This window comes from Bombina bombina, chromosome 6 (assembly GCF_027579735.1).
Source record: "Bombina bombina isolate aBomBom1 chromosome 6, aBomBom1.pri, whole genome shotgun sequence".
NCBI lineage: Eukaryota > Metazoa > Chordata > Amphibia > Anura > Bombinatoridae > Bombina > Bombina bombina.
The window spans coordinates 422,630,425-422,656,525 of record NC_069504.1 but is presented as its reverse complement, the minus strand read 5'-3'; the positions used below and the strand labels follow the sequence as shown (position 1 = coordinate 422,656,525).

At 37.9% G+C, this 26,101-nt stretch overlaps 1 protein-coding gene across 2 annotated transcripts in view; it reads left to right on the top strand.

Moving 5' to 3' along the window:
* ARHGAP26 (Rho GTPase activating protein 26) overlaps nucleotides 1-25,246 on the top strand; it is a 1,495,203-nt gene extending 1,469,957 nt beyond the window's left edge. For both annotated transcript variants that reach the window (XM_053717161.1, XM_053717160.1), the window contains 2 exons: nucleotides 15,281-15,369; nucleotides 23,973-25,246. In XM_053717161.1, the coding sequence (XP_053573136.1) occupies nucleotides 15,281-15,369; nucleotides 23,973-24,061 (178 nt within the window). In that variant the 3' untranslated portion in view covers nucleotides 24,062-25,246. The remainder of the gene's footprint in view (nucleotides 1-15,280; nucleotides 15,370-23,972) is intronic.
* The last annotated feature ends 855 nt before the right edge of the window (nucleotides 25,247-26,101 follow it).

Here is a 26,101-nt window from a genome sequence, read left to right as displayed (position 1 = left end):
CTGTCTCAGTTTGATTCTTCTGCTTATGATTTAAGTTTTTTTTCTTGAAATTTATGTGAAATTTATGAGAAAGACTTATTTTTTTATGGATTTAATTTTTTCAGCGGAAATAGCTGTTTTTATTTTATCCCTCCATTTCTAGTGACTATTATGTGGTCTTCCACATCTTGGGTATTTCTATCCCATATGTCACTAGCTCATGGACTCTTGCCAATTACATGAAAGAAAACATAATTTATGTAAGGAATTACCTGATAAATTCATTTCTTTCATATTGGCAAGAGTCCATGAGGCCCACCCTTTTTTTTGGTGGTTATGATTTTTGTATAAAAGCACAATTTTATTTTCAGTTCCTCTTTTTGTATGCTTTTTTACTCCTTATTTTATCACCCCACTACTTGGCTATTCGTTAAACTGAATTGTGGGTGTGGTAAGGGGTTTATTTATAGGCATTTTGAGGTTTGGGAAACTTTGCATCTCCTGGTAGGATTGTATATCCCATGCGTCACTAGCTCATGGACTCTGGCCAATATGAAATAAATGAATTTATCAGGTAAGTTCTTACATAAATTATGTTTTTGTAGGTTTTGTGCTCTGTTCTCTTGTAAGTTTACCTTAGTCTTTAGACTTAGTGGGTGTTTTCCCTTGAGCCTTAGGGGTTAAGCTCTCTGTCTCTGGGATACTTAAGCGAGCGTTCGGTGTCTATGGACCCTTAAATGTGGCTGTGATTGCATCACCAGTGGTGCAAGGTCTTCTCCGGATATGGTTAACCGTTGGTTCCTCAGGGGTATTAGTTTTTAAGCTGACTCCGGGTTCCGGTGTCTGGTTTTCTTGACCTGTTCTTATCTTTGATTGGACATTTTGGGTTTTCTGTGTTCAGATCCCTTAGGTTGGATCTGGACGGCCCAGTTTTTCCGGTTCCGGAACGTCCTCATGTCCCTTCTGGTGGTTTTTTTCTCTCTTAATGGAGATTTGGAAATCTCTACTGGGCCGGCTGTAGCAGCCGGAGGGCAATCGTTATTGGCCTTTTGCCGTCCGTCTACAGCCTTACGCTTCATGCCTGTGGGCGGGTGAGCTGTTAGGTTTGTGTTTCCCCTCCCTTTGGAGAGCATTGGGCATACCACAGTATCCACCTGGTGCCCCAGAGGTCTTTCTTTCTCTGTCCTGTGGGGTCCTCCCTGTCTTGTGGTCAGGATGTCATGTGAAGGGCTGGATTTCTGGTGTCATGCCATTTCTGTTTTCAGTATAGGGTCTCCTTTTTGGGAATATCCCTTCTCTTCGGAAAGGAAGCTGTGTCTGGGGTCTGGACCCGATCTTGTCCTTAGGGGGTCTGGATCCCATCCTTTTCCTTCCTGAGGGTCTTGGTGGTTCGGGGAATTTTTAATTCCCTTGTCCTTTCGGACATTGTCAGTCGCTTTGGTGCTGGGTCCCTTTGCCTCGGAGTGGATCTAACTGTTCTGTAGGTTTTGTGGGCCTTCCCTGGATGGGAGGCTTCGTGGTGTTTTCTTGCCTCAGCCGGTAGCTTTCCTCTGCTGGCTTTTGGGTTCTATCCTTCCCTGTTTTTCATTTTCGGGAAGGAATTGCTCTGCACTCCTTTGGAGTTTTTCCTCTGCGAGAGTCCTAGGTTTACTAGCCTTTGATTAGCTAGTGTTGGCGGCTTAGACCTCCTGAGGGAAGCCTGTGGCTTCATCTGGAGCATAATGAGATGTTATGGTGCTGTTTCTTAGCGACTCCCAGTGGTGGTTTTTATCTCTCGGTCATTTGCAAGGGCCTTGCTGGTTTTAACTGATGGTCAGTTACTTGGTCCTTTCCATTTTTTGTTCCTTCTGCTTCTGGTAAAGCAGTTTTTTGGTCGGGTGTTTGGGTAGTTTCAGGCTGTGGTGCCCTCAGAATGGGCCGCCTCTTGTACCCGACCGTTTTGCATTCAGTGTCCTCTATAGCTTGGGTATTGTTTTCCCAAAAGTAATGAATGCAGCTGGGAACTCTCTCCATTTAAGAAGAAAAACTTAAATTATACTTACCTGATAATTTTCTTCTGACGGGGAGAGTCCACAGCTCCCCGTTTGCGTTTTTTTCTTTGGGGTGGCCGTGAATTAGTTTTTTTATTTTTCTGGCACCTTTTTCACCCTGATATTTCTCCTACTGTTCCTTGTTCCCTCGGGAGAATGACTGGGGGATGAGGGAAGTGGGAAAGGTATTTAAGCCTTTGGCTGGGGTATCTTTGCCTCCTCCTGGTGGCCAGGTTCTGTATTTACCAAAAGTAATGAATGCAGCTATGGACTCTCCCCGTCAGAAGAAAAGAAAATTAACAGGTAAGCATAATTTAAGTTTTTATAAAATCATTTAAATAGCACAGCTATTGTCAAGGGCACAGATAGTGCAGGGCCTTTGCAGTGCAATATTTCAGCCAGATGCTTCCAGCTGTTCTGGCCTACACTCGCAGGGAAGTCCTGTCCCATTATACCCATTATGCCACCACATATGGCTCCTATGAAGCCAAAGTTAGGCAGCAAAAAATAAATATACACATTAAAAAACGTATGTCATGTATGTTTGTGTCCCCCCTGCAGGGGCGCCCTTAGGCGATCATCAAGTGTGCCTCCATTGTAGCACCAGCTTCTTCCTTTGCAATCTTTGCATATCTGTGAGTTGTTAAACCAATAAAACATAATATTGCATTTTAATGGTTTTCTATTCCCCTTTTTTTAAGTTTCCTTTTCTCCAGATTTGCAACTTCTTTTCTTCCTTTTTCTAAATTTTAACTTTTTAAAATATTTGTGTTCATTCTAAAGTGCTTATCCTGGAGACAGTAATTGAGTTTTTGTAGATTTTGTCATCTAGGGGATGTATGGTGAAACCAACTTCCCTAAATAATTGTCATAGTGCTGATCTTTACATTGTTAAACACTTCCAGTTAACAAAGAAAAAAAAGACATAATATCCATATATGACAAGTAAAATAAAATTAAAATATATCAGAGACATTTTACCCTGACTCTGTCATTCCAGAGTTAGAAAGGCGACTCTAATGTTGCTGATATAACACAAAATCTATAGACAACACACACACACATATAGGCTATTATAGCAACATAATGAAGCTAACATTGTAGATATTTAGTAATAACATGATGTATGTGGCTCTTTAAGAGGGTTCCTTATGGCTTGTGGCTGTAACCAGCTGCTGGGGAGTTTCTTTCCCCAGCCATTTTGGCTTGGTGCCTGTATTACATTAGGCATAGCGATGATCCAATCTCTCGACTTATGTAAACCCCATACTTTATCACTGTCAGCGCTAACTTGATCATCCCCAACCAATGTTAACTCTGTAACTGATTTATTCTCCCCCAGTGATTTGTAACTCCAACCGCCTCGTTGCAAAGCCACTAGAACTCTCTGAATGAACAACCCAGCCCCCTATATAATACTACCATAAGAAACCCCCTTACACAATACACACAAGAGCTCAAACAAGTATATTTTTCTATGTTAAAAATTGAGCTACTTATTAAACCAACTATCTGGAAAGTACAAATGATTAAAAGCATTGACCAAATATACACTGTAAATAGCCTTGTATGGACAATTGTTATAATGTTTTTTTTATTTATGCCATTTTGGACTACATGTGTTCAGACTTATTCAGCTTGTTATTGTCATGGTCTTATAGGTAACTGCTTAATAAATGACCAAACTGAAGCTGAGCTTGGCATTAAAGGGGTATTATTTCTTCTTTTCTTTGCATAAATGTTTTGTAGATGATCCATTTATATAGCCTATACAGCTTTTTTTTTTCTTTTTCAAATGTATAGTTTTGCTTATTTTTAAAAAGCATTGCGCTGATTTTTAGACTCCTAACTAAGCCCCAAAATTTTAGGAGAATACTGATTTTTCCCTACTCCAGCTTGCTCCTGTTTGTGTAAAGAGTCTTTTCATATGCAGAGGGAGGGGGGTGAGTGTCTGCCCTTTTTTGCTATAGAACCACTTTTAATGAGTGTTCCAGCTAACCTTTTCAACAGAGCTAAACTAGGAGCTTCTAAGTAAGTTTTTAAAAGGTTTTATACTGGATTTTTAGATCAGCATCTGTGCATATTATTCTTTATAGTAATGATTACATGTACTTATATGAAAATTGGTGTATACTGTCCCTTTAAATATTTGCTGTGTTCTGCTGTATCGTATGTTTTACAAGAACTGTAAAGCTGCCATTGTTTTTTTTTACATTTATAACTATAAAATAGATTATAATACAGAATTTTCCAGTGTCCTAAATAAAGAACCATTCACAGGTGTGCACCATGCATAATATCTTATGCCTGTTATCTGTACATATGTGAAATAATGTAATGAATAATGCAGGCAATTGTAAGCTCCATGTTTAGGCCATTTACACATTAATAGTAAAACCTGGAGAGAAAAGTAGAAAATGAAGAGCATTTAGAGTCACTTTTAAAAGCCTTACATTTTATGAGAATTACATGCGGGTTATGTGCAATGTTCCAGAATTGTAGGTACATTTTATTCAGTCAAGTCTGGCAAGGTTAATAGCAGGAAACCACATGGTATTATATGACATCTCTAAATGAGATGTTCTTCCTGCAAAAATGATGCTGAGAGGGTCAATGGTAATAAGCACAAAGTGAATAATCAGTACTATATGGTGGATATTAATCAGATTACAGATTTGGCACTCCTCACAAACCAAGAGGTTTTTTGCTAACATATAACGTGAGCTTATTTAACCTTTTCATCCACCTTACATTTTGTATAATTTGTTTGCCTTTTTTTTTTTTTTTTTTGGAATGAACCTTTTTTTTATTACTAACGTTAAAACAATAAATAAAGCACTCATCCTTTAAAAGGAAATAAAAGCCTAAATTAAACGTCCATGGTTTAGACAGAGCATGCAATATTAAAGGGCCATAGAAGTTGAAAACTTGCATGCTGTAATCTGTTATCCCCCCTTTGTGGGGGGATAATCACACAGCAGAGCGGGGTCGATAGTCTTAAAATGGCTTACTGTAATGGATTAGAGCATGTCATTTTCAACTATTATGTCCCTTTAAAGGGATATAAAACCCTAAAAAAATATTTTGTGATTCAGACAGAACATACAATTTTTAAAAAGTTTCCAATTTATTCTTATATCAAATTTGCTTTATTCCTTATTCTGCATTGAAGAGATACCTAGGTAGGCATCTGGAGCACTATGTGGCAGGAAATAGTGCTGCCATCGAGTGCTCTTGCAAATGGATAACATTCTTGTTAACAACAAAAGAACGAAGAAAAGAATAATAGAAGTAAACTAGAAAGTTGATTAAAATCACATGCTCTATCTGAATAATTTAGGTTTCTTATACTTTTCAATTCACTTCAGCTAGCAAATATACTTAATTCCTTTGGTATCTTTTGTTGAAAAGCATTCTTTGGTATGCTTAGGAGCAGCCATGCACTTACTGGGAGCTAGCTGCTGATTTGTGGCCACACATATATGCCTCTTTTCATTGGCTCACCAGATGTTTTGAACTAGCTCCCAGTAGTGTATGGCTGGACCTGAGCCTATCAAGGAACTGACATTTAACTATGTGTTTAACTGCTTTACAGGTGTTAATCAAATAGCTATAAATTATTAATTAATTATACAATAATAAAATGCTGTAAAAAGATACTGCATTTTCTTTTTGCACTTTTATGTCCTTTTAATTAACATAAATGTTCTAAATGCTTTAAAATGTTGACCCTTTTTGAGCTCATATTAACAACATAAAACTATACAAATATGTAAAGTGTTTTAGTTCTAAATGTATTTAACAAACAATAACTTTGATGTCCTTTCCATAAAATCCTATTAGGAGATTCCAGCCTATTAATATGCCAGTGTGACAGTCTGATGTGTGCAGGTGCCTTATGCTTCTTTTGAAACTTGGAAGCATTGGGAACTGTAATTGGAAATAATGTATTAACCTTTTGAGTGCATACACTGTGCCTAATATGCTTTGACCCCTTCATAAAAATGTGCAGTCAGTCGGCTTTTATGGACTTGTTGCCAGCTGTGTTACCTCATTTGCACTTGTGGGGAGTGCAGATAAGGAGAAACCTATCAAATTGCCTAAAGTAATCTCTGGTATTTCAGCTAAAAAGCAAAGACATGAGCGTTTCTCATGCAGTGTAGAACTTGCCTAGCTACAATTACCAGAAGTTCAAAGTTGGGTTGTTATCCCTTTGTATAACAGGTTGCCTTTTCAGCATTGTCTGGTAATTAGTGTGGGCTTGTTAGCCCCATGTGCTCTCCAGCCTGTGTATAGCAGGTCACGTTCTGGTGAAAAGTGAGTTACACTAGGCTAAATAAAATACAGGTAGCCCTCAGTTTACGCCGGGGTTAGGTTCCAGAAGGAATGGTTGTAAATCGAAACCGTTGAAAATTGAAACCCAGTTTATAATGTAAGTCAATGGGAAGTGAGGGAGATAGGTTCCAGGCCCCTCTCAAAATTGTCATATTTAACACCTAATACATTATTTTTAAAGCTTTGAAATGAAGACTTTAAATGCTAGACAGCATTATAAACCTAATAAAATAATCACACAACACAAAATATATAATTAAACTAAGTTAAATGAACAAAAACATTTGCTAAACAGCATTATAAACCTAATAAAATAATCACACAACACGGACTTCACTTGCATTTTTCTGCAAACAGTTCTTTCTATGCATTCCAATCTGGACTGATTTATAGACAGGAAGATCTTGTTCCTTTGAAATCTGCTTGATAGCTCAGGTGTGGCTAAACCGATTAATTTCAGCTTGCTTGGCTTTGCTGCAACACAAGCAGACAGCTCCACCTACTGGCTATTCTCAATGCTTTTCAATAGCAGTCACATGATTGGAAAAAAAGGTTGTTATTCTGAAACGGTGTAAATTGAACCGGTGTAAAACGAGGGCCACCTGTACAGGTTCAATAATGCATAATAAAACAATATATCAAATAAAAATATAGAGCCAAAAAAGTGATATAGTTTAATCATAATTTTAATTAAAAAACAAAAAAAACAACTTAAAGGGATAGAAAACCCCCAAAAAATGATTTTGTGATTGAGACAGAGCATACAATTTATTGAAAGTTCACAATTTACTTCTGTTATAAAATGTGCTTTGTTTTCATGGTATTCTTTGTTGAAGAGATACCTAAGTAGGTGTCTGGAGCACTACATGGCAGGGAATAGTGCTGCGATCTAGTGCTCTTGCAAATCAATAACATTCTTGCAAAACTTCTCTTATATAGTGTCCCAGACATGTGCATGCTCCTGAGCTTACATCCCTGCTTAAAAAAAAATACTGAACGAACAAAAAAAATTTCATAATAGAAGTATTTTAGAAAGTTGTTTAAAATTGCATCTAAATCATGAAAGAAAAACTTTGGGTTTCATGCCTGTTTACACAACTGTTCTTTTATATTAATACAAATAAAAATAATACTAAAATGATACTAAGATCCCAAAAGGCAATGATTGCTCATTATGAGCATAACAAAACTTTGTGATTTAATGATCTCTTTTTTTATAGAGCTTCAAATTAAAAATATAACTCTAAATAGATCTGATCCTTAAAAAAAACATTAAAAGGATAGTAAACACCTTTTGATTAGATTATTTTCCTGCTGTCTTACTGTAAATTAACATACTAGCTGAGTGTCAAAAAAATATGAATACGTTAACATTTTGTTTGCTGCAATTGATTTTCAATAGCCAAGCTCCATCCACCACCAAGCTTATTTGGAGGGGACTTGTTACTGGTGTAGACACAGCTAGAATTGAGCGCTTACCAGACTAGAGTGGAATCCCAGCTCAGTCTTCATTGTGTACATCCTGGGTGCCCAAGTCTAGAACCAGAACTTTGTGGGGTGCAAGTAGTACATTATCTCTGCCCAAGACACATTACCAGGAGTCTATGGGGCCAATTTATCAAGCCCTGTATGCATTTTTTTCCGTGCAAGCCTTCAGGCTCACCGGAAACAGGAGTTAAGAAGCAGCGGTCTTAAGACTCGTCCACTAGCGGCTGATTGGCCACGAATGTGCAAGGGGCGGCATTGCACAAGCATTTCATTGCTTGTGCAGTGATAAATGCCGACAGCTCGCACTATGATAAATCGGCCCCTATATCTGATTTGAAGCTGGATACCTCTTTTATTGAAACACAGTAAAAGTTCTCTGCACTAACATTGTTCATTCAATATAATCAATCCCTTCAGATTTCTTTATTAAAAAGCATTTATTATAAAACACAGTGGAAAGTGATGAGCTTTTAGCAGTGATCAAGGGTAGGTGATCTGTATGCAACGCATATGCGGATTATTCTTCTTTTACAGCTCTAGCTTTTGCTTGATCTGAGATATACATTTTTTATTGTGTTTTGTAATACATACAAGTTGTATTGATACAGTCTTGTACTGAATGGATTGATTATATTGCATGAATAACTGGGAATGCTGAGGACTTTCTCTGTATTTTCATCTTATCTGATCATCTCTGCTGAGGATAATTAAAGGGACATGAAACCCAAATTTTTACTTTCGTAATTTAGAAAGAGCATACAATTTTAAACATCTTTCTAATTTACTTCTTTTATCTAATTTGCTTCATTCTTTTGATATCCTTTGTTGAAACACATACCTTAATAGGCTAGTAGCTGCTGATTGGTGGCTGCACATAGATGCCTCATGTTATTGGCTCACCAATGTGCTTTGCAATTTCGAATTTCATGTCCTTTTAAAGACAAATATATGCACAGGAAATAATTAACATGTATTTTAAAGTTGTTTTTACAAAGCATAATTAAACATTTTATATTGCAATCTCAAATTGTTTACTGTCCCTTTAAAAGGAAATGTAACCTCCACCCACTTGACAAAGTGCCTTGATAAATTTTGACATTTTATTCTCTTAATGCAATAATGAAGAAATGAACACTTGTGCAGGTTTTGTATTGAACTTTTGTTTGGTTTAAATCTACCTCCCATAATATGCTGATGTATTTTCATATTTTATGGATAGGATAGGTTAAAGATAACCTTTTATTAACTCCTGATAGCTATGCCCTTTCTAGTTAATGGTGCAGGATCTTGGTCAGCATTTGTAGAAATACAGATCTAGTCTATTCAGGGCCTGATTTTACAAATACAAAACACATTAAAGTTTTATTCAAAAAGCAGGAGTACTATGACTCTAGATATTTGTTCAGAAAAGTAAAAACATTTTATCCTTTTCTGTTTATAATACTGGAGTGGAAGTAATCCTATATAATAAAAGGCCAAGTGTGTTTGTCCGAAGCTGTCATGCGCAGTAGAGACAGCACGAGGACAAACACACTTGGCCTTTGAGTCCCTAGCTGATCTGCGGCAGAAGTGGGCATGGCCACTGTGAAGGGGCGTGGTCGGGCATGAATGGCCATGAAGGGGGCGTGGCCGCACGATAGAGAGGGGAGAGAGGGATAGAGAGGGGAGAGAGAGAGGGATAGAGAGGGGAGAGATAGAGAGGGGAGAGAGAGAGATAGAGAGGGGGGAGAGAGAGAGATAGAGAGGGGAGAGAGAGATAGAGAGGGGAGAGAGAGAGAGAGAGAGATAGAGAGGGGAGAGAGAGAGAGATAGAGAGGGGAGAGAGAGAGAGAGAGAGATAGAGAGGGGGAGAGAGAGGGGAGGGGGGAGAGATAGAGGGCAGAGAGAGCGCAAAAGAGAGGGGGAGAGAGAGAGCTCAAAAGAGAGGGGGAGAGAGAAAGCTCAAAAGAGAGGGGGAAAGAGAGAGCAAAAGAGAGGGGGGAGAGAGAGCAAAAGAGAGGGGGAGGGAGAGAGCGCAAGGGGTGGGACCGCTGTACTGCAAAAAATGGCCCGTGTGAATGGGCTTTAGGACTAGTATTATATAATTGGGTAGCAGGTTCCAGATAAGGAAGTTATGCTTTATCTTTTGGACATTACTGTAACTACCAAGACCCATCAGTTGCCACAATTATCTTAGCAGACAGCAGATTTTACTGGGAAATTGTCACAGCAAATTAATCTATTATCAAATGAGTCAGAATTGGAGAGATGCTATTTAATTGTGAGATGTGTGAGATGTTGAGGTCTGCCAGAAATAGATTTCATGGCCTCCCACTTGAATCACAAACTGCCTCAGTATTGTGCCAGGTCTGAAGACCGTTGGGTGAGTCTGATTGATGCCATGTTGGTTGCCTGGTCATTCAACCTGATGTGCATCTTTCCTTTATTTGTGTTGCTATCCTAATTGATAGCCAGAATCATGCAGGAAGAAGCCTCAGCAATTTTGATTGCTCAGGCATGGCCTCGCAGTATTTGATTTGAGGATCTGGTTCAGATGCACTTGTGTCCACCTTAGAGGTTCTCTCTCATGGTCCTTTCTGGGTCAAAAAGACAGTGGCGTAGCGTAAGTGGTCAGCGCCCAGGGCAAGGCAAGTATTGCGCCCCCTAACCCATTAGCACTGACTATTAATTTATTAATTTATCATTTTACCTGATTGTACTTTATTTTGTATATTATGTAATTGCTTAAACATAGCCCATTTGTTCACTATAGTACCTTTTTTAAAAAGATGCTCCTCCAGCACCAACAAGAGTTGTGATAGAGCGGCCTAGCAGAGAGGTGCTTGTTTACGTAGATACACTGGCTGCGAAGATTAAAGGGACACTGAACCCAAATTTTTTCGAGTCTGACCAAAAAAGTGAGCCGTACACCTGTCATTTCAAGACTCGTAATACCAGGGGGCGTTAAAAAGCAGCGTTAGGACCTCTTAACGCTGCTTTTTAACCCTAATGCACAACTCGTAGTCTAGCCGATTGTTTCTTCAGACCAACAAGAATAATCCCAACAGTGTACAATATATATGACTAGTCCTAAAGCCCGTTCACACGGGGCATTTTTTGCAGTACAGCGGTCCCACCCCTTGCGCTCTCTCCCTCCCCCTCTCTTTTGCTCTCTCTCTCTCCCCCCTCTATTTTGAGCTTTCTCTCTCCCCCTCTCTTTTGAGCTCTCTCTCTCCCCCTCTCTTTTGCGCTCTCTTTCTCCCCTCTCTTTTGCGCTCTCTCTCCCCCTCTCTTTTGCGCTCTCTCTCCCCCCTCTCTTTTGCGCTCTCTCTCCCCCCTCTCTTTTGCGCTCCCTCTCCCCCCTCTCTTTTGCGCTCTCTCTCCCCCCCTCTCTTTTGCGCTCTCTCTCCCCCCTCTCTTTTGCGCTCTCTCTCCCCCCCTCTCTTTTGCACTCTCTCTCCACCCCTCTCTTATGCGCTCTCTCTCCCCCTCTCTTTTGTGCTCTCTCCCCCCTCTCTTTTGCGCTCTCTCTCTCCCCCTCTCTTTTGCGCTCTCTTTCTCCCCATCTCTTTTGTGCTCTCTCTCTCTCCCCCATCTCTTTTGCGCTCTCTCCCCCCTCTCTCTCTCCCCTCTCTTTTGCACTCTCTCTCCCCCCTCTCTTTTGCGCTCTCTCTTTTGTGCTCTCTCCTCTATCTTTTGCGCTCTCTCTCCCCCTCTCTTTTGCGCTCTCTCCCCCCCTCTCTTTTGCGCTCTCTCTCCCCCCTCTCTTTTGCGCTCTCTCCCCCCTCTCTTTTGCGCTCTCTCTCCCCCCTCTCTTTTGCGCTCTCTCTCCCCCCTCTCTTTTGCGCTCTCTCTCCCCCCTCTCTTTTGCGCTCCCTCTCCCCCTTCTCTTTTGCGCTCTCTCTCCCCCCTCTCTTTTGCACTCTCTCTCCACCCCTCTCTTTTGCACTCTCTCCCCCCTCTCTTTTGCGCTCTTCCCCCCCTCTCTTTTGCGCTCTCTCTCTCCCCCTCTTTTGCGCTCTCTCCACCGTTCTCTTTTGCGCTCTCTCCCCCCTCTCTTTTGCGCTCTCTCCCCCCTCTCTTTTGCGCTCTCTCCCCCCCTCTCTTTTGCGCTCTCTCTCCCCCCTCTCTTTTGCGCTCTCTCCCCTTCTCTTTTCCTCTCTCTCTCCCCCCATCTCTCTCTCTCCACCCCTCCCTCTCTCTCCCCCCTCTCTCTCCTCTCTATCTCCCCCTCTCTATCTCTCTATCGTGCGGGCATGCCCCCTTCATGGCCATTCATGCCCCCTTCACGACGGCCAAGCCCACTTTTGCTGCAAATCAGCTATTGACTTAAAGGTCAGGTGTGTTTGTCCTTGTGCTGTCTCTACTGCGCATGACAGCTTCAGACAAACACACTTGGCCTTTTATTATATAGGATATGACCCTTCCCTATCTGCATGGGCACCAAAACATTTCTCATAATTGCCTTGTCCATAACCTCAAATATATAGATATATACAATTTTTGTAGTTATTGTTGAAGGGACATGCTAGATAGATTGATGCATTCAAAGAAAAAAATTAACTGTGATTAACATGTAGATTTTTTTTTTTAAAGTTTCATTAGTTGACAAAATAAGTGTAAAATGTTAGTGTCTTTAAAACAATGGGAGCTTCCATGTTGTAACTTAGGTTACTTTCTCTACTGTGGCCAATTAGAGACAGTTATATATATATATATATATATATATATATATATAAAATCATTTTATAACACAGAGGTTAAAGTATATTAATATAACACTGTTTGTTATGCAAAACTGGGGAATAGGTAATAAAGGGATTATCTATCTTTTTAAATAATACGAATTCCGGAGAAGCCTGCCCCTCAAAGCTTGTAAAAGTGCAGTTTCCAGTAAAGGATAAATAGTAAATCCCACTATTGAGCAATTCTTGAAAATTGAGAAATACATATTATCAGACACAGCCACACACACATATATATATATATATATATATATATATATATATATATATACATATGCATACAATTGAGCACTGCAATTCAAAAGATGAATACAGAGTAAATGATGTATTCACTTTTAAACAGGAATTTTTGCCAAATGTGTGTAGCTTTGGTAGAGAAGTCCAGGGGCTGTCCTCTTTTAAAAGAGTCTTCAGTGTGTTAGATTATGTCATGTGCTGTGGCTAGTTCGGGTAGGTATAAATGAGCACCTGCACACAGATGCTAACTAATCTTCATCTAGAAAAAGTTAAACAAATTGCATTTACCCAGTGCAACACAACACGTGAGTAGAGGAAGGACGGCGAATGTTTTATATATTTCAACAGACAGTGAACATATTTGAATTTGTGAATAGCATAACTAAGCTCCACAAGTGTGTAAAACCAATAAATGATTAAAAAAAAAATTCCCAAGGGCAAATGTAGTAAATCAATTAACTCAAAAAGTAGTTTGGGCATTATTCATTTTGACAGTAAATTGTCTATCTGTGAACTTTTTATAACACACTTTTTTCCATTGCCATAGAGGTGGTTCAATGTTAAGTGGTTAAATAATATATGTTTGTTACTGTTGACTGCCAGAGTAATGTTGGCTAAAATTTGCTTTTTATTTAAAGGGACTTTAAAATCAAAATTAATGATTCAGTTAGAATATACAAGTTTAAATGAAGTTTAATTTACTTCCAATATCAAACTGTGCACTGTCTTTTTCTGCACTCTTTATGAGAAACTAACTCGTACCGAGCATGTGCAAGAGTTCACAATTTATACCTATATCAGTCTTTTGATTGGCTGATGGTTGTCACATGATACAGTGGACAGGGAACTTTAGAGGAATAATTTAAGTGTGTCAAAAAAATCTGCTTATTTGAAATTCAAAGTGTTATTGTATTGTCTTTTCATTATTCATTTTCTATGCAATTCTTTTGTATTTAATCGTCATTTAAAGGTACAGTTAAGTCAAAATTTAACTTAAATTGTTACATTTTAAGCAATTTCCAGTTTTTCTTATTTTATCAGTTTTGCTTAGTTTTCTTGGTATCCTTCAATGAAGTGTAAACCTAGGTGAGGTCATGGGTGTGCACGTGTCTTTAGCCATCTGGCAGAAGTGTTTGTAACAGTGTTTAAAGCAATTTATACTTAGTTGCAAACACTGCTACCATAAACTGCTAAAGACACGTGTACAATCCTAAACTCCTATCAGCCTACACAGGTTTACTCTTCAACAAGGGATATCAAGAGAATAAGGAAAATGTGATAATAGAAGTAAATTGGAAGGTTGTTTAAAAATTACATTCTCTATCTTAATAAGGAAAGTTTAAATTTGACTTATTGTCCCTTAATAATCAGGGCACATTCAAGGGGCTACAAAGTTCCATTTAGGGTCATTTCAGAGCTCCTGTCTAGTACTGGAAATGAGACTCCTACACTGCTTGCACAAATTATATAAAGATAGTTCAGTCCTGCACTGGATTCTGTAAAAATAGCTAACCTACTCCACCTCTTCCTCAGAGCCGCTGCTTGTGCAATGCCGTCCCCTGTTTGCGTGCAGCCAATCGTGCTCATGCGGGGGCTGTCAATCATCCCAAGCGTATTTGATCGGGAGGATTTAAATCTACCACAATTTAGGTGATAGAGAGGTTAAGTAGAAGTGGTCTTAAGAACCTGAAACGCTGGACTCTGAAGTTGCTATTGTTTCTTTTAGATATATATTTTATAAGTCCCTACTTATTTATTAATAACAATGAGAAAGATTAATCTTTTGGACGTGAAGTTTAAGATAATAATCATTTCACTTCTCTACTGAAAACATAGAGACAAACTGGATACAGGTGATATCTAAGGGCTGACAAGTAGATCAGATAACATATTGTTTTAATTTCCTTGTTTTTTTTTTACAAAGAGTAATGACAATGTGCTCTCGTTTTGGCCTAGAAAGTTTTTAGTGGCATCTATGGACTCAGGTAGAAAATATCTGGTCAATAAATAGTACGTCCTTTTCTGACGCTTTAAACGTTTGTCTTTCCTTACACAAATGGTGTCTTTTCCATTTAACCTCTGGGCAGATTTACTCTATACTGATGTAAAGCATTTTACTCTGAAGTTTTAATGTCTGTGGCTGGAGATTTATGTGTTGGGGACTGTATTTTTTGTCACAGTTGGCTATTAAAATGTTGGGTAGATACAGTATGCAGGTCAGTTCAGCAGACTGAAATGTCATAGATCAGAATTTTTTACCATAGCACCGCTATGGTTTAAATAATCTGAGTGTGCTGGATGCATCTGTCTTTCTGTCTAGTTAAACAAAAATTCATATTATTTATTTCAAACTCAATTTACATCACAAGAACTCTCTACCTTAGTACAACAGAGAATAGACAGCTTAGAAAAACAAATACTTAGATATGATTAGATACAAAGGCAGCTGTTAGGGAAAATAACCTATTTGTATTTTATTTCCATTAGTTTACCAAGAAAAGCCAAAGCCTTGTATGCTTGTAAAGCTGAGCATGACTCGGAGCTCTCCTTCACGGCTGGCACGGTGTTTGAAAATGGTGAGTCAAAGAATCCCCATGTTGTTGTTTCATATCACTGTCTCTAGGATATGCATCATTTTCTTCATTTTGATATAATTACACTTTAATGCACTACATTCATTTTATAAGCATAGTATTAAGGGTTATTATTATTATTATTGGGTTTTTGTAGAGCACCAACAGATTGCACAGCGCTAATTATTCCCTACCTACCACATGGGTGCTGTCATGTTAAAATCTAGCTTTTACTACATTCCAGTGCTGTTATGTTTGCACATGTTCAGTGACTGTACTTCAGAAACCTAGGTTCCAAAATGGCAGCACCCATAATTAGAGAGAGGTGCATGAGAAGTATTTAAAGTGAAGGTAAATTTTCATGAATTAGTGCCCGGTTTTTAAAAATACTATAAAAAACGGGCACTTTCATTCATGAAAGTTTACATTGCAGTGGTTTTAAAAAAATACTTACCTTTTTCTCCTTCCAAGCCGGACCAGCGATCCCTCGCTCGCAGCTGCTCTGTATTTACGTCAGCAATGACGAATCCGGCTTCATGGCTTCCCCCCAAGAGCAGACATTTCCTGATGCCATGCCGTGACTGGAGGAAGCCGGTTTCGTCATTGCTGTCTAAATACAGCTGGAAGAAGCGGCGAGGGATCGCTGGTCTGGCTTGGAAGAAGAAAAAGATCAAGTATTTTAACAAAACTGCTGCAATGTAAACTTTCATGAATGCTGATGTTTTTAATAGTATTTTAAAAAACCGGGCACTCATTCATGAAAATTTACCTTCAGTTTAATGTCTCTTTAAGAGTGTTTATCGTTCAGATGGGTTTAGTCTGAGGAAGGAGCTGGTTGTGTTTGTCAACCTGTTTACCTCATGCAGAATATAGTCTTATTTGTGTACTAATAAAATATTTGCATTTCATTAAAAGAGTGTGAGGACATACTAACTATTATGGTGTTGTTTCCCTACCACCCCTTAGGGAAATGTTACTATTCCACTCAATGTTAAAGATAGGAAAAGGTCAATTTCTTTATTAACTAATTATCTGTGACATCAGATATGAGACAGTTGACGTTCACTTACTGCATATATTAATGTATTTTTCAGCAGCCACTAAATAACTAGTGTCTTTTCTTGTAAAGCGGGCTCCTCTCTAGACTCAACTGATGCTTTGTAAAACAAGAACAAAAATTGTGTCCCTTACGTGCCACACGTCCCATTTGCACCCTGTTGTAATTTTATGGTAGCTGCCAATAAAGATTTATCTGATTAAGATGAGCCCATACATTCTGCCTGTTTCTGACGATATGCTCCTCTAGGCAGTTGCTTATGTTGCCTAATGAGAGGCCCATCTCTGCATCCACTCTTGCCTGACCTGTAGTATACAAGTGTGACCACATACCTTGCAAAGGCAGAAAGTACTATGTAACACATGTTGCTGCTATTAGGCCAGCAGACCATTATTTAGTGACCAGGAGATCAGTGATTGGTTATGTGGTTTCGGTAAACACCAGTGTGGGTCACCTCTCTTCTGTAAGCTGATACTTTTCTGGGACTCATGGATTTTCAGATCTGTGTTTGTGCAGTTGTTGCTTTGTAATATTGCCCTATGCATTAGGAAGATAATTACTATGAGAGAAAGGAAAAGGTCACATCTCGCATAAGTGTCTAATTTCCTGTGCTTGTGTAATTATATTTGTAGCCTTGTACAAAGAGCAAAGCTGCACAGCTGATGACAGCGCAACTCTCCAGCTAAACAACTAAACTGTCTTTAGAAAAGCCCTTTGAATACATCTAATTAATTAACCCTAATGCATAGTTTTTATCAAACAAATAACAATAGTTAGATAAAAATATTAACAGAACAATGTGATAAATTACATGTAAAAAATAAAAGTATAATATCTACAAAAGTTTCAAAAGATCTTGGGCGCGATCCGATATAGATCGCAGTTTGCGGCGCAAGCGAGGGAACCGGCGTCGCCCGCAGTTTCAGCTCGCAACTCGAGCTATCCCATATAGGTCGCCGTCAGATGCTAACGTGCCGTAAGTCTGACAAACCAGCGATGTCCAGAAATCTGCGTAAGTACAAATTTCTGGCGTCGCCAGTGACTTGCGCCACGTTAGAAATTGCCGGCGCCTATAAAACCTGACTAAAGTCTAAAACACCCGCACTGTCTAACACGCCTCCCTAACATAGCCCGCACTGTCTAACACGCCTCCCTAACATAGCCCGCACTGTCTAACCCTCTATCCGCTATCCCCCCTCACTAGCCTAACAATAAAAAAGCTATTAACCCCTAAACCGCCGCTCCCGTACCCCGCCGCAACCTAATAAAGTTATTAACCCCTAAACCGCCGCTCCCGTACCCCGCCGCCAGCTATATTATATCTATAACCCCCTAAAGTGAGCCCCTAACACCGCCGCCATCTATATTAAAATTATTAACCCCTAATGTAAGCCCCTTACACCGCCGCCATCTCTATTAAAATGATTAACCCCTAATTTAATCTACCTACCCCGCCGCAAGCTATATTATCTATATTAACCCTAAGTATATTATAGTTAATATAGGTATTACATTATATATATTAACTATATTAACCCTAATTATATTAGGGTTAATATAGTTAATATAGTTACTATAGTATTTATATTAACTATATTAACTCTATCTAACCCTAACACCCCTAACTAAATTTATATTAAATTAATCTAATTCATTTATAAACTAAAATATTCCTATTTAAATCTAAATACTTACCTATAAAATAAACCCTAAGATAGCTACAATATAATTAATAATTACATTGTAGCTATGTTAGGGTTAATATTTATTTTACAGGTAAATTGTTAATTATTTTAACTAGGTATAATAGATATTAAATAGTTATTAACTATTTAATATCTACCTAGTTAAAATAATTACCCAATTACCTGTAAAATAAATCCTAACCTAAGTTACAAATACACCTACACTATCAATAAATTTAATAAACTACAAACATCTATCTAAAAATACAATTAAATTAACTAAACTAAATTACAAAAAAACAAACACTAAATTACAAAAAATAAAAAAAAATTACAAGATATTTAAGCTAATTACACCTATTCTAAGCCCCCTAATAAAATAATAAACCCCCAAAATAAAAAAAATTCCCTGCCCTATTCTAAATTAAACAAATTTCAAAGCTCTTTACCTTACCAGCCCTTAAAAGGGCCTTTTGTGGGGCATGCCCCAAAGAATTCAGCTCTTTTGCATACAACAAATACAATCCCCCCCCCCATTACAACCCACCACCCACATACCCCTATTCTAAAACCACCCAAACCCCCCTTAAAAAAGCCTAACACTACCCCCCTGAAGATCTCCCTACCTTGTCTTCACCACACCGGGCCGAACTCCTGATCCGATCCGGGCGATGTCTTCCTCCAAGCGGCAAAGAAGAATTCTTCCTCCGGCGATGTCTTCCTCCAAGCGGCAAAGAAGAATTCTTCCTCCGGCGACGTCTTCCTCCAAGCGGCAGCAAAGTCTTCATTCTTCCGGCGGCATCTTCAATCTTCTTTCTTCGCTCCGCCGCCGCGGAGCATCCATCCTGGCCGACTGCTGTACTTGGAATGAGGTACCTTTAAATGACGTCATCCAAGATGGCGTCCGCTGAATTCCGATTGGCTGATAGGATTCTATCAGCCAATCGGAATTAAGTTAGAAAAATCTGATTGGCTGATCCAATCAGCCAATCAGATTGAGCTCGCATTCTATTGGCTGTTCCGATCAGCCAATAGAATGCGAGCTCAATCTGATTGGCTGTTCGGATCAGCCAATCGGATTGAACTTGAATCTGATTGGCTGATTCAATCAGCCAATCAGATTTTTCTAACTTAATTCCGATTGGCTGATAGAATCCTATCAGCCAATCGGAATTCGGCGGACGCCATCTTGGATGACGTCATTTAAAGGTACCTCATTCCAAGTACAGCAGTCGGCCAGGATGGATGCTCCGCGGCGGCGGAGCGAAGAAAGAAGATTGAAGATGCCGCCGGAAGAATGAAGACTTTGCTGCCGCTTGGAGGAAGACGTCGCCGGAGGAAGAATTCTTCTTTGCCGCTTGGAGGAAGACATCGCCGGAGGAAGAATTCTTCTTTGCCGCTTGGAGGAAGACCTCGCCCGGATCGGATCAGGAGTTCGGCCCGGTGTGGTGAAGACAAGGTAGGGAGATCTTCAGGGGGGTAGTGTTAGGCTTTTTTAAGGGGGGTTTGGGTGGTTTTAGAATAGGGGTATGTGGATGGTGGGTTGTAATGGGGGGGGGGGATTGTATTTGTTGTATGCAAAAGAGCTGAATTCTTTGGGGCATGCCCCACAAAAGGCCCTTTTAAGGGCTGGTAAGGTAAAGAGCTTTGAAATTTGTTTAATTTAGAATAGGGCAGGGAATTTTTTTTATTTTGGGGGTTTATTATTTTATTAGGGGGCTTAGAATAGGTGTAATTAGCTTAAATATCTTGTAATCTTTTTTTTATTTTTTGTAATTTAGTGTTTGTTTTTTTTTGTAATTTAGTTTAGTTAATTTAATTGTATTTTTAGATAGATGTTTGTAGTTTATTAAATTTATTGATAGTGTAGGTGTATTTGTAACTTAGGTTAGGATTTATTTTACAGGTAATTGGGTAATTATTTTAACTAGGTAGATATTAAATAGTTAATAACTATTTAATATCTATTATACCTAGTTAAAATAATTAACAATTTACCTGTAAAATAAATATTAACCCTAACATAGCTACAATGTAATTATTAATTATATTGTAGCTATCTTAGGGTTTGTTTTATAGGTAAGTATTTAGATTTAAATAGGAATATTTTAGTTTATAAATGAATTAGATTAATTTAATATAAATTTAGTTAGGGTTAGATAGAGTTAATATAGTTAATATAAATACTATAGTAACTATATTAACTATATTAACCCTAATATAATTAGGGTTAATATAGTTAATATATATAATGTAATACCTATATTAACTATAATATACTTAGGGTTAATATAGATAATATAGCTGGCGGCGGGGTAGGTAGATTCAATTAGGGGTTAATCATTTTAATAGAGATGGCGGCGGTGTAAGGGGCTTACATTAGGGGTTAATAATATTAATATAGCTGGCGGCGGTATAGGGGGATTAGATTAGGGGTTAATAATTTTTATATAGGTGGCGGCGGTATAAGGGGTCAGATTAGGGGATAGATAAGGTAGATGGCGGCGGTTTTAGGGGCTCACAGTAGGGGGTTAGTTTATGTAGATGGCGGCGGGGTCCGGGAGCGGCGGTTTAGGGGTTAATAACTTTATTAGGGATTTCGGGGGGGGGGGGATCGCGGTTGACAGGTAGATAGACATTGCGCATGCGTTAGGTGTTAGGTTTATTTTAGAAGATCGCGGTTGACAGGGAGATAGACATTGCGCATGCGTTAGGTGTTAGGTTTATTTTCTAGTTAGTTTAGGGAGTTACGGGGCTCCAATAGTCAGCGTAAGGCTTCTTACGGCTGCTTTTTGTGGCGAGGTGAAAATGGAGTAAGTTTTCTCCATTTTCGCCACGTAAGTCCTTACGCTGCATATTGGATACCAAACTGCGCTGGTTTGGTATACCTGCCTATGGCCCAAAAAACTACGGGCGACGGCAGAAATATACGCGCGTAACTTCTAGGTTACGCCGTATATAGGATACCAAATCAGCGTAAATATTGGCGTCGCCGGCTTTTGCGGGCGACGATTTATATCGGATCGACCCCCTTGTGTATTAATATTTCACATTAAAACACTACTCACTACTAATCGTTTCTTTACTCTCTGTTAGAGAAGCAGACTTTACAGTTAATTTCAAAAGTTTTTCTCAGTACAAATCCCCAAGGGTCCAATCGGCTAATACAATTAAAGGGACACTAAAGCCAAATGTTTTCTTTCATGATTCAGATAGAGCATGCAATTTTAAGCAACTTTCTAATTTACTCCTAGTATCAATTTTTCTTCTTTCTCTTGCTATCTTTATTTAAAAAGCAGGAATGTAATGCATAGGAGCCGGACCATTTTTGGTTGAGAACCTAGATTATGCTTGCTTATTGGTGGGTAAATGTAAGCCTCCAATAAGCAAGCGCTATCCATGGTGCTGAACCTAAAATGGGCTGGCTGCTAAGATTTACATTACTGCTTTTAAAATAAAGATAGCAAGAGAACGAAGAAAAATTGATAATAGGAGTAAATTAGAAAGTTGCTTAAAATTTCATGCTCTTTCTGAATCATGAAAGAAAAAAATTGGGTTCAGTGTCCCTTTAATAAGAAAGATGAAAAATAAGAGCAGTGAAAAAGAATGTAGAAATCAATGTTAATACTGATGAAACTAGGTATTCACCCTCTCCATTAAGATCTTTCACTTAATATTGATATGCGGGTATTTTATGTCACTTAAAGGGACAGTACAGTCAAAATAAAAGTTAAATGGACTGGATAGAGCATGACATTTTAAACAGCTTTCAAATGTACTTCTGTTAACAATTTTGCTAAGTTCTCTTGGTATCCTTTTTGTTATAGAGTAATCCTAGGTGAGTTTAGGAGCGTGCATGTGTCTTCAGCCATCTGGCAGCTGTGTTTGCAACATTGCTTATGCAGTGTTATACAATATTGCAAATACTGCTTCCATAGACATGTTCACGCTCGTAAGCACCTATCAGCCTACCTAGATTTATCCTTCAACAAAGGATAACAAAAGAAGAAAACAAATTTGATCATAAAAGTAAATTGGAAAGTTATTTAAAATGACATGCTCCATCTGAATTATTAATTTTGAATTGTTACTTTACTGTCCCAGCACTTAGCGTTTTGTCTCCATCCACGTACAGCGTACTGACATCACATGCAATAATAATGGCACCTGAGATTTTTTCTCTTTGTAATTACTGTAAATATTATACACATCATATAGCCCCTTGCTCCTAACTTTTAGGGACTTAGGGATATATTCTCCATATATCGATATACAAACAACCACTCCACTCGTATTTCAGCCCTTTATTTTGATCACCATTTCAACGACTTATTTTTATTAGAAACTTACATAAGTTTGCACAACAAAAGGATACATTCTGATTTTGTATCATAAAAGTATAAATAACTTTACAGATTGTCATGTGCATAATAATATGGAACTTCATACGTAAACATTTAGATTAGTGTGTATACTTTTTATATGGTTTAAAAGTTCATTCTGCCTTTCTTTGTTAATACAATAAGCAATTGCTGTGACCCAGATGTCATTCTGCCGCATATGATCACTGCTGAAAACGCAGACACAGTCAATTGAAATTAAGTTCTAAGCTCTGTTGTTATATGTGTAATGGCTGTAGCTTTTCTAACCAATAGTGTTATACCCAAGTTCAATGGAATTACTTGCAAAGCGCCCAGGATCCCCAGACACATAAATTAACCAAACCAGACTGACCAGAGACTGCACTGTAATGTGATGTGGATGAGTTTGTGGTGGTAAAGATTATTATAATGAATTACTACTCATCTCAGGATGATTTGATTTATATTCAATCAATGTTATGACTTGTGCTCCCAATCCAGGCAGCTTTACACTGTATTAAATATGCTGGAGCCGGAGAAAATAGTTTTTTTGGAACTTTACAAAATTTCTGAAAATATTTATTTCCTTATCTTTAAAAAAAAAAAAAAAAAAAAAGGATAAAATATGAGAAATTATTTAACAACCCATTAAAAGGAAGAACACAAGGCAGCCATGGGTTTCCATATAAAATCATAGCAGATTGGAGATATCACCCAAGGTGTAAATTACTTACAGGTTAAATTAATTTGTATAGGGCACCCCCACTATTTCTTGGTATTGTAAATGTTGATTATATATATATTATGATTATACACAGGGCTGAGCATCCCGTTTGGGGGATTTAAATACCAGACATTAATAAACACAAAAAAAAGGCAAAATGGAGGTGGTCAGTTTTCTATTTTAACACATATATTTAAACTGCATATTAAAAAAGCACTCCTTATATACAGAGTAAACAATTATTGAATTAGCTATCATCTGTGCTGCACACATATTATCAATAATATTGTTTCTTTTTATCTTTACGTTTAAAATATCTTTCCTCCAATATCATGACCACTTGTTCTATCATTTTAAATTCGGAACCTGAAGACATTTAATTTTTGAACATAATTCCCGTGAATATCTAAAGATTTGTTATGATACCTTCTTACTGAACTAACACACACACTAGGAAGCTGTCAGCCACCACAGAAACAGCTCTATAGATTGTGTTGTAAGAATAAATTAGTCATTCTCCTCAGATGAGTTGACTTTACTTTCATAGGAAACCAATGCTACATTTGTTACTTTCACAAATAGAGGTCATGCGACCGGTTTACCTGATGCATTCTCTTTTGGAGACCCATAATTAGTTGTTTATTTTGTCCATAAAGGGGAAATATCCACATAGAAAACTTTCCCAGCAACCGTCATGAGCTTTTTTATAATGGACAGTAGGAGTGTTAATTATTGAAGTCATATTAAAATATATACTTGTTTATTTGTTCTTCATACAGTTCATCCATCACAGGAACCTGGCTGGTTAGAAGGGACACTCAATGGGAAGACTGGACTCATTCCTGAAAATTATGTGGAATTCCTATAGCTTTATGCACAGCCAGCGATTGTAACATTACATGGTATCCATGACAACTGCTGACAGTGTTGAACATTATCTCTATTTGCCTCCATAATATACAGGGTGAAGGACGTTTCAGTAATTATTGCAGTAAAATATGTTTTACATAGTAATGTTTATGTTTCATATGATTTATGATGGCATTGAAATATAGCTAACACAGAATTTTAAGGGACCATTTTATGTTATATTATCATTATAGATTGTAGCCTCTAAAAGCCAAATTTCAATTATACCAATTTTAAATATCTGAGCTATATTTTGCAGGCTATTCAAACCGTCTGGATTCTGTTTTTTCTTGCAGACCAGGCACCTACCTTGAGTGCTAAATTTAATGTCTATTGTCATAGTTGTATTTCTGTTTATTCTATTGTTTTTATAGCATTTAAGTTCTTAAAGTCATAACACTGGGTTTCAGTATCACAACTTCTGTATGTTTCAATGCCTTGTTCAGAACAATTTTAGATTATAACTTCTAAGATTTTTATTTTTTATAAAATGTTGTTTCCTTTAGAATGGAAATACTATCTTTCCTCTATGTATTGTGTATAAAAATAACATTTTCTGCACTGTTCTCAGAAGTTTAAAGTTAAAATGCCATAATAATTTTAAGACTAGCAACCTTGGGCTAGGTTATAAGTGGTGCCCGTGTTAACTTGCGCACGTATTACAAGTTGAAAGTAAAAATGACAGCACAAGAGCAAACTAAATTTGCGGTTTTTGGGTTAGTGTGACTGAAGAACTTGAGTAAAGGGTTAAGGCTTACAAAAAGTTTTATAAAACGCAACATAAATACATTTAAATTAACATTTACACTCATATATACACTAATAATAATAAATAATAAATTTATTGATGTAAACTATAAAAAAAAAAAGTTATAAGGGTTTAAAGGTATATGGTATATGACAAGGTATTTGAATGATAAGGGCAATAATGTTAATATGTGTATATATGTATATACATAAGTATATACATGTATATATACTTTGGAGCCCTTTCCATTAAAATACCTGAAAACAAGAAAATTAATTTTGAATCAATGTTTTACTGTGTATGAACTATAAATATTTTACATTCCAATGGTCTTCACATATGGGCATATATATATATATATATATATATATATATATATATATATATATTAATATATATATAGTTATACAGGATTCGAGTGGCGCTCAATCACCAAGTAAGGATTCCAAAGTAACGTATGACAGTTTGTATAGACAGAGCAAATAAGAGCGTTCCAGGCAGCGGATTAAAATCGAAAAACTTTATTCCAAAAAGTTAAAACAGGACGTACTCCAAAGCGTCCCACACAAAAGCAAGCAGTGACATAGGCAATCAGGTAGATGAGCTGATCTCCATGCAGACGTTTAGCAATGAACAAGTGTGCATGCGCACGAAACCCGTCTGCATGGAGATCAGCTCATCTACCTGATTGCCTATGTCACTGCTGGCTTTTGTGTGGGACGCTTTGGAGTACGTCCTGTTTTAACTTTTTGGAATAAAGTTTTTCGTTTTTAATCCGCTGCCTGGAACGCTCTTATTTGCTGTCTATACAAACTGTCATACGTTATTTTGGAATCCTTACTTGGTGATTGAGCGCCACTCGAATCCTGTATAACTATATCGTCTGTGTTTGGGGCGTGCACAGCAGTCTCGCCCCGTAGTGGTGGCAGCCAATACGCTGGATCAACGAAGGGGGTGTGTCCCCGCCCACTCTCTATTGTGCCGGGTCTGTGTGTTTGTACCGGACTTTATGGAAGAGCGCACATTACAGTGAGTTGTGACCATATTAATATATATATATATATATATATATATATATATATATATATATATATATATATACAAAGAAAAATATATTTTTCTTTGTGAAGAACGGAATGTAAAATATTCATAACTACTTTTAGGCTAGCGTGGTAGGTTTAACTCCTGTTGGGTTAACTCGCAAGTGATAAGTGTTTTCCAGTTTGGGCTCTCCATTGAAGTCTATGGGGA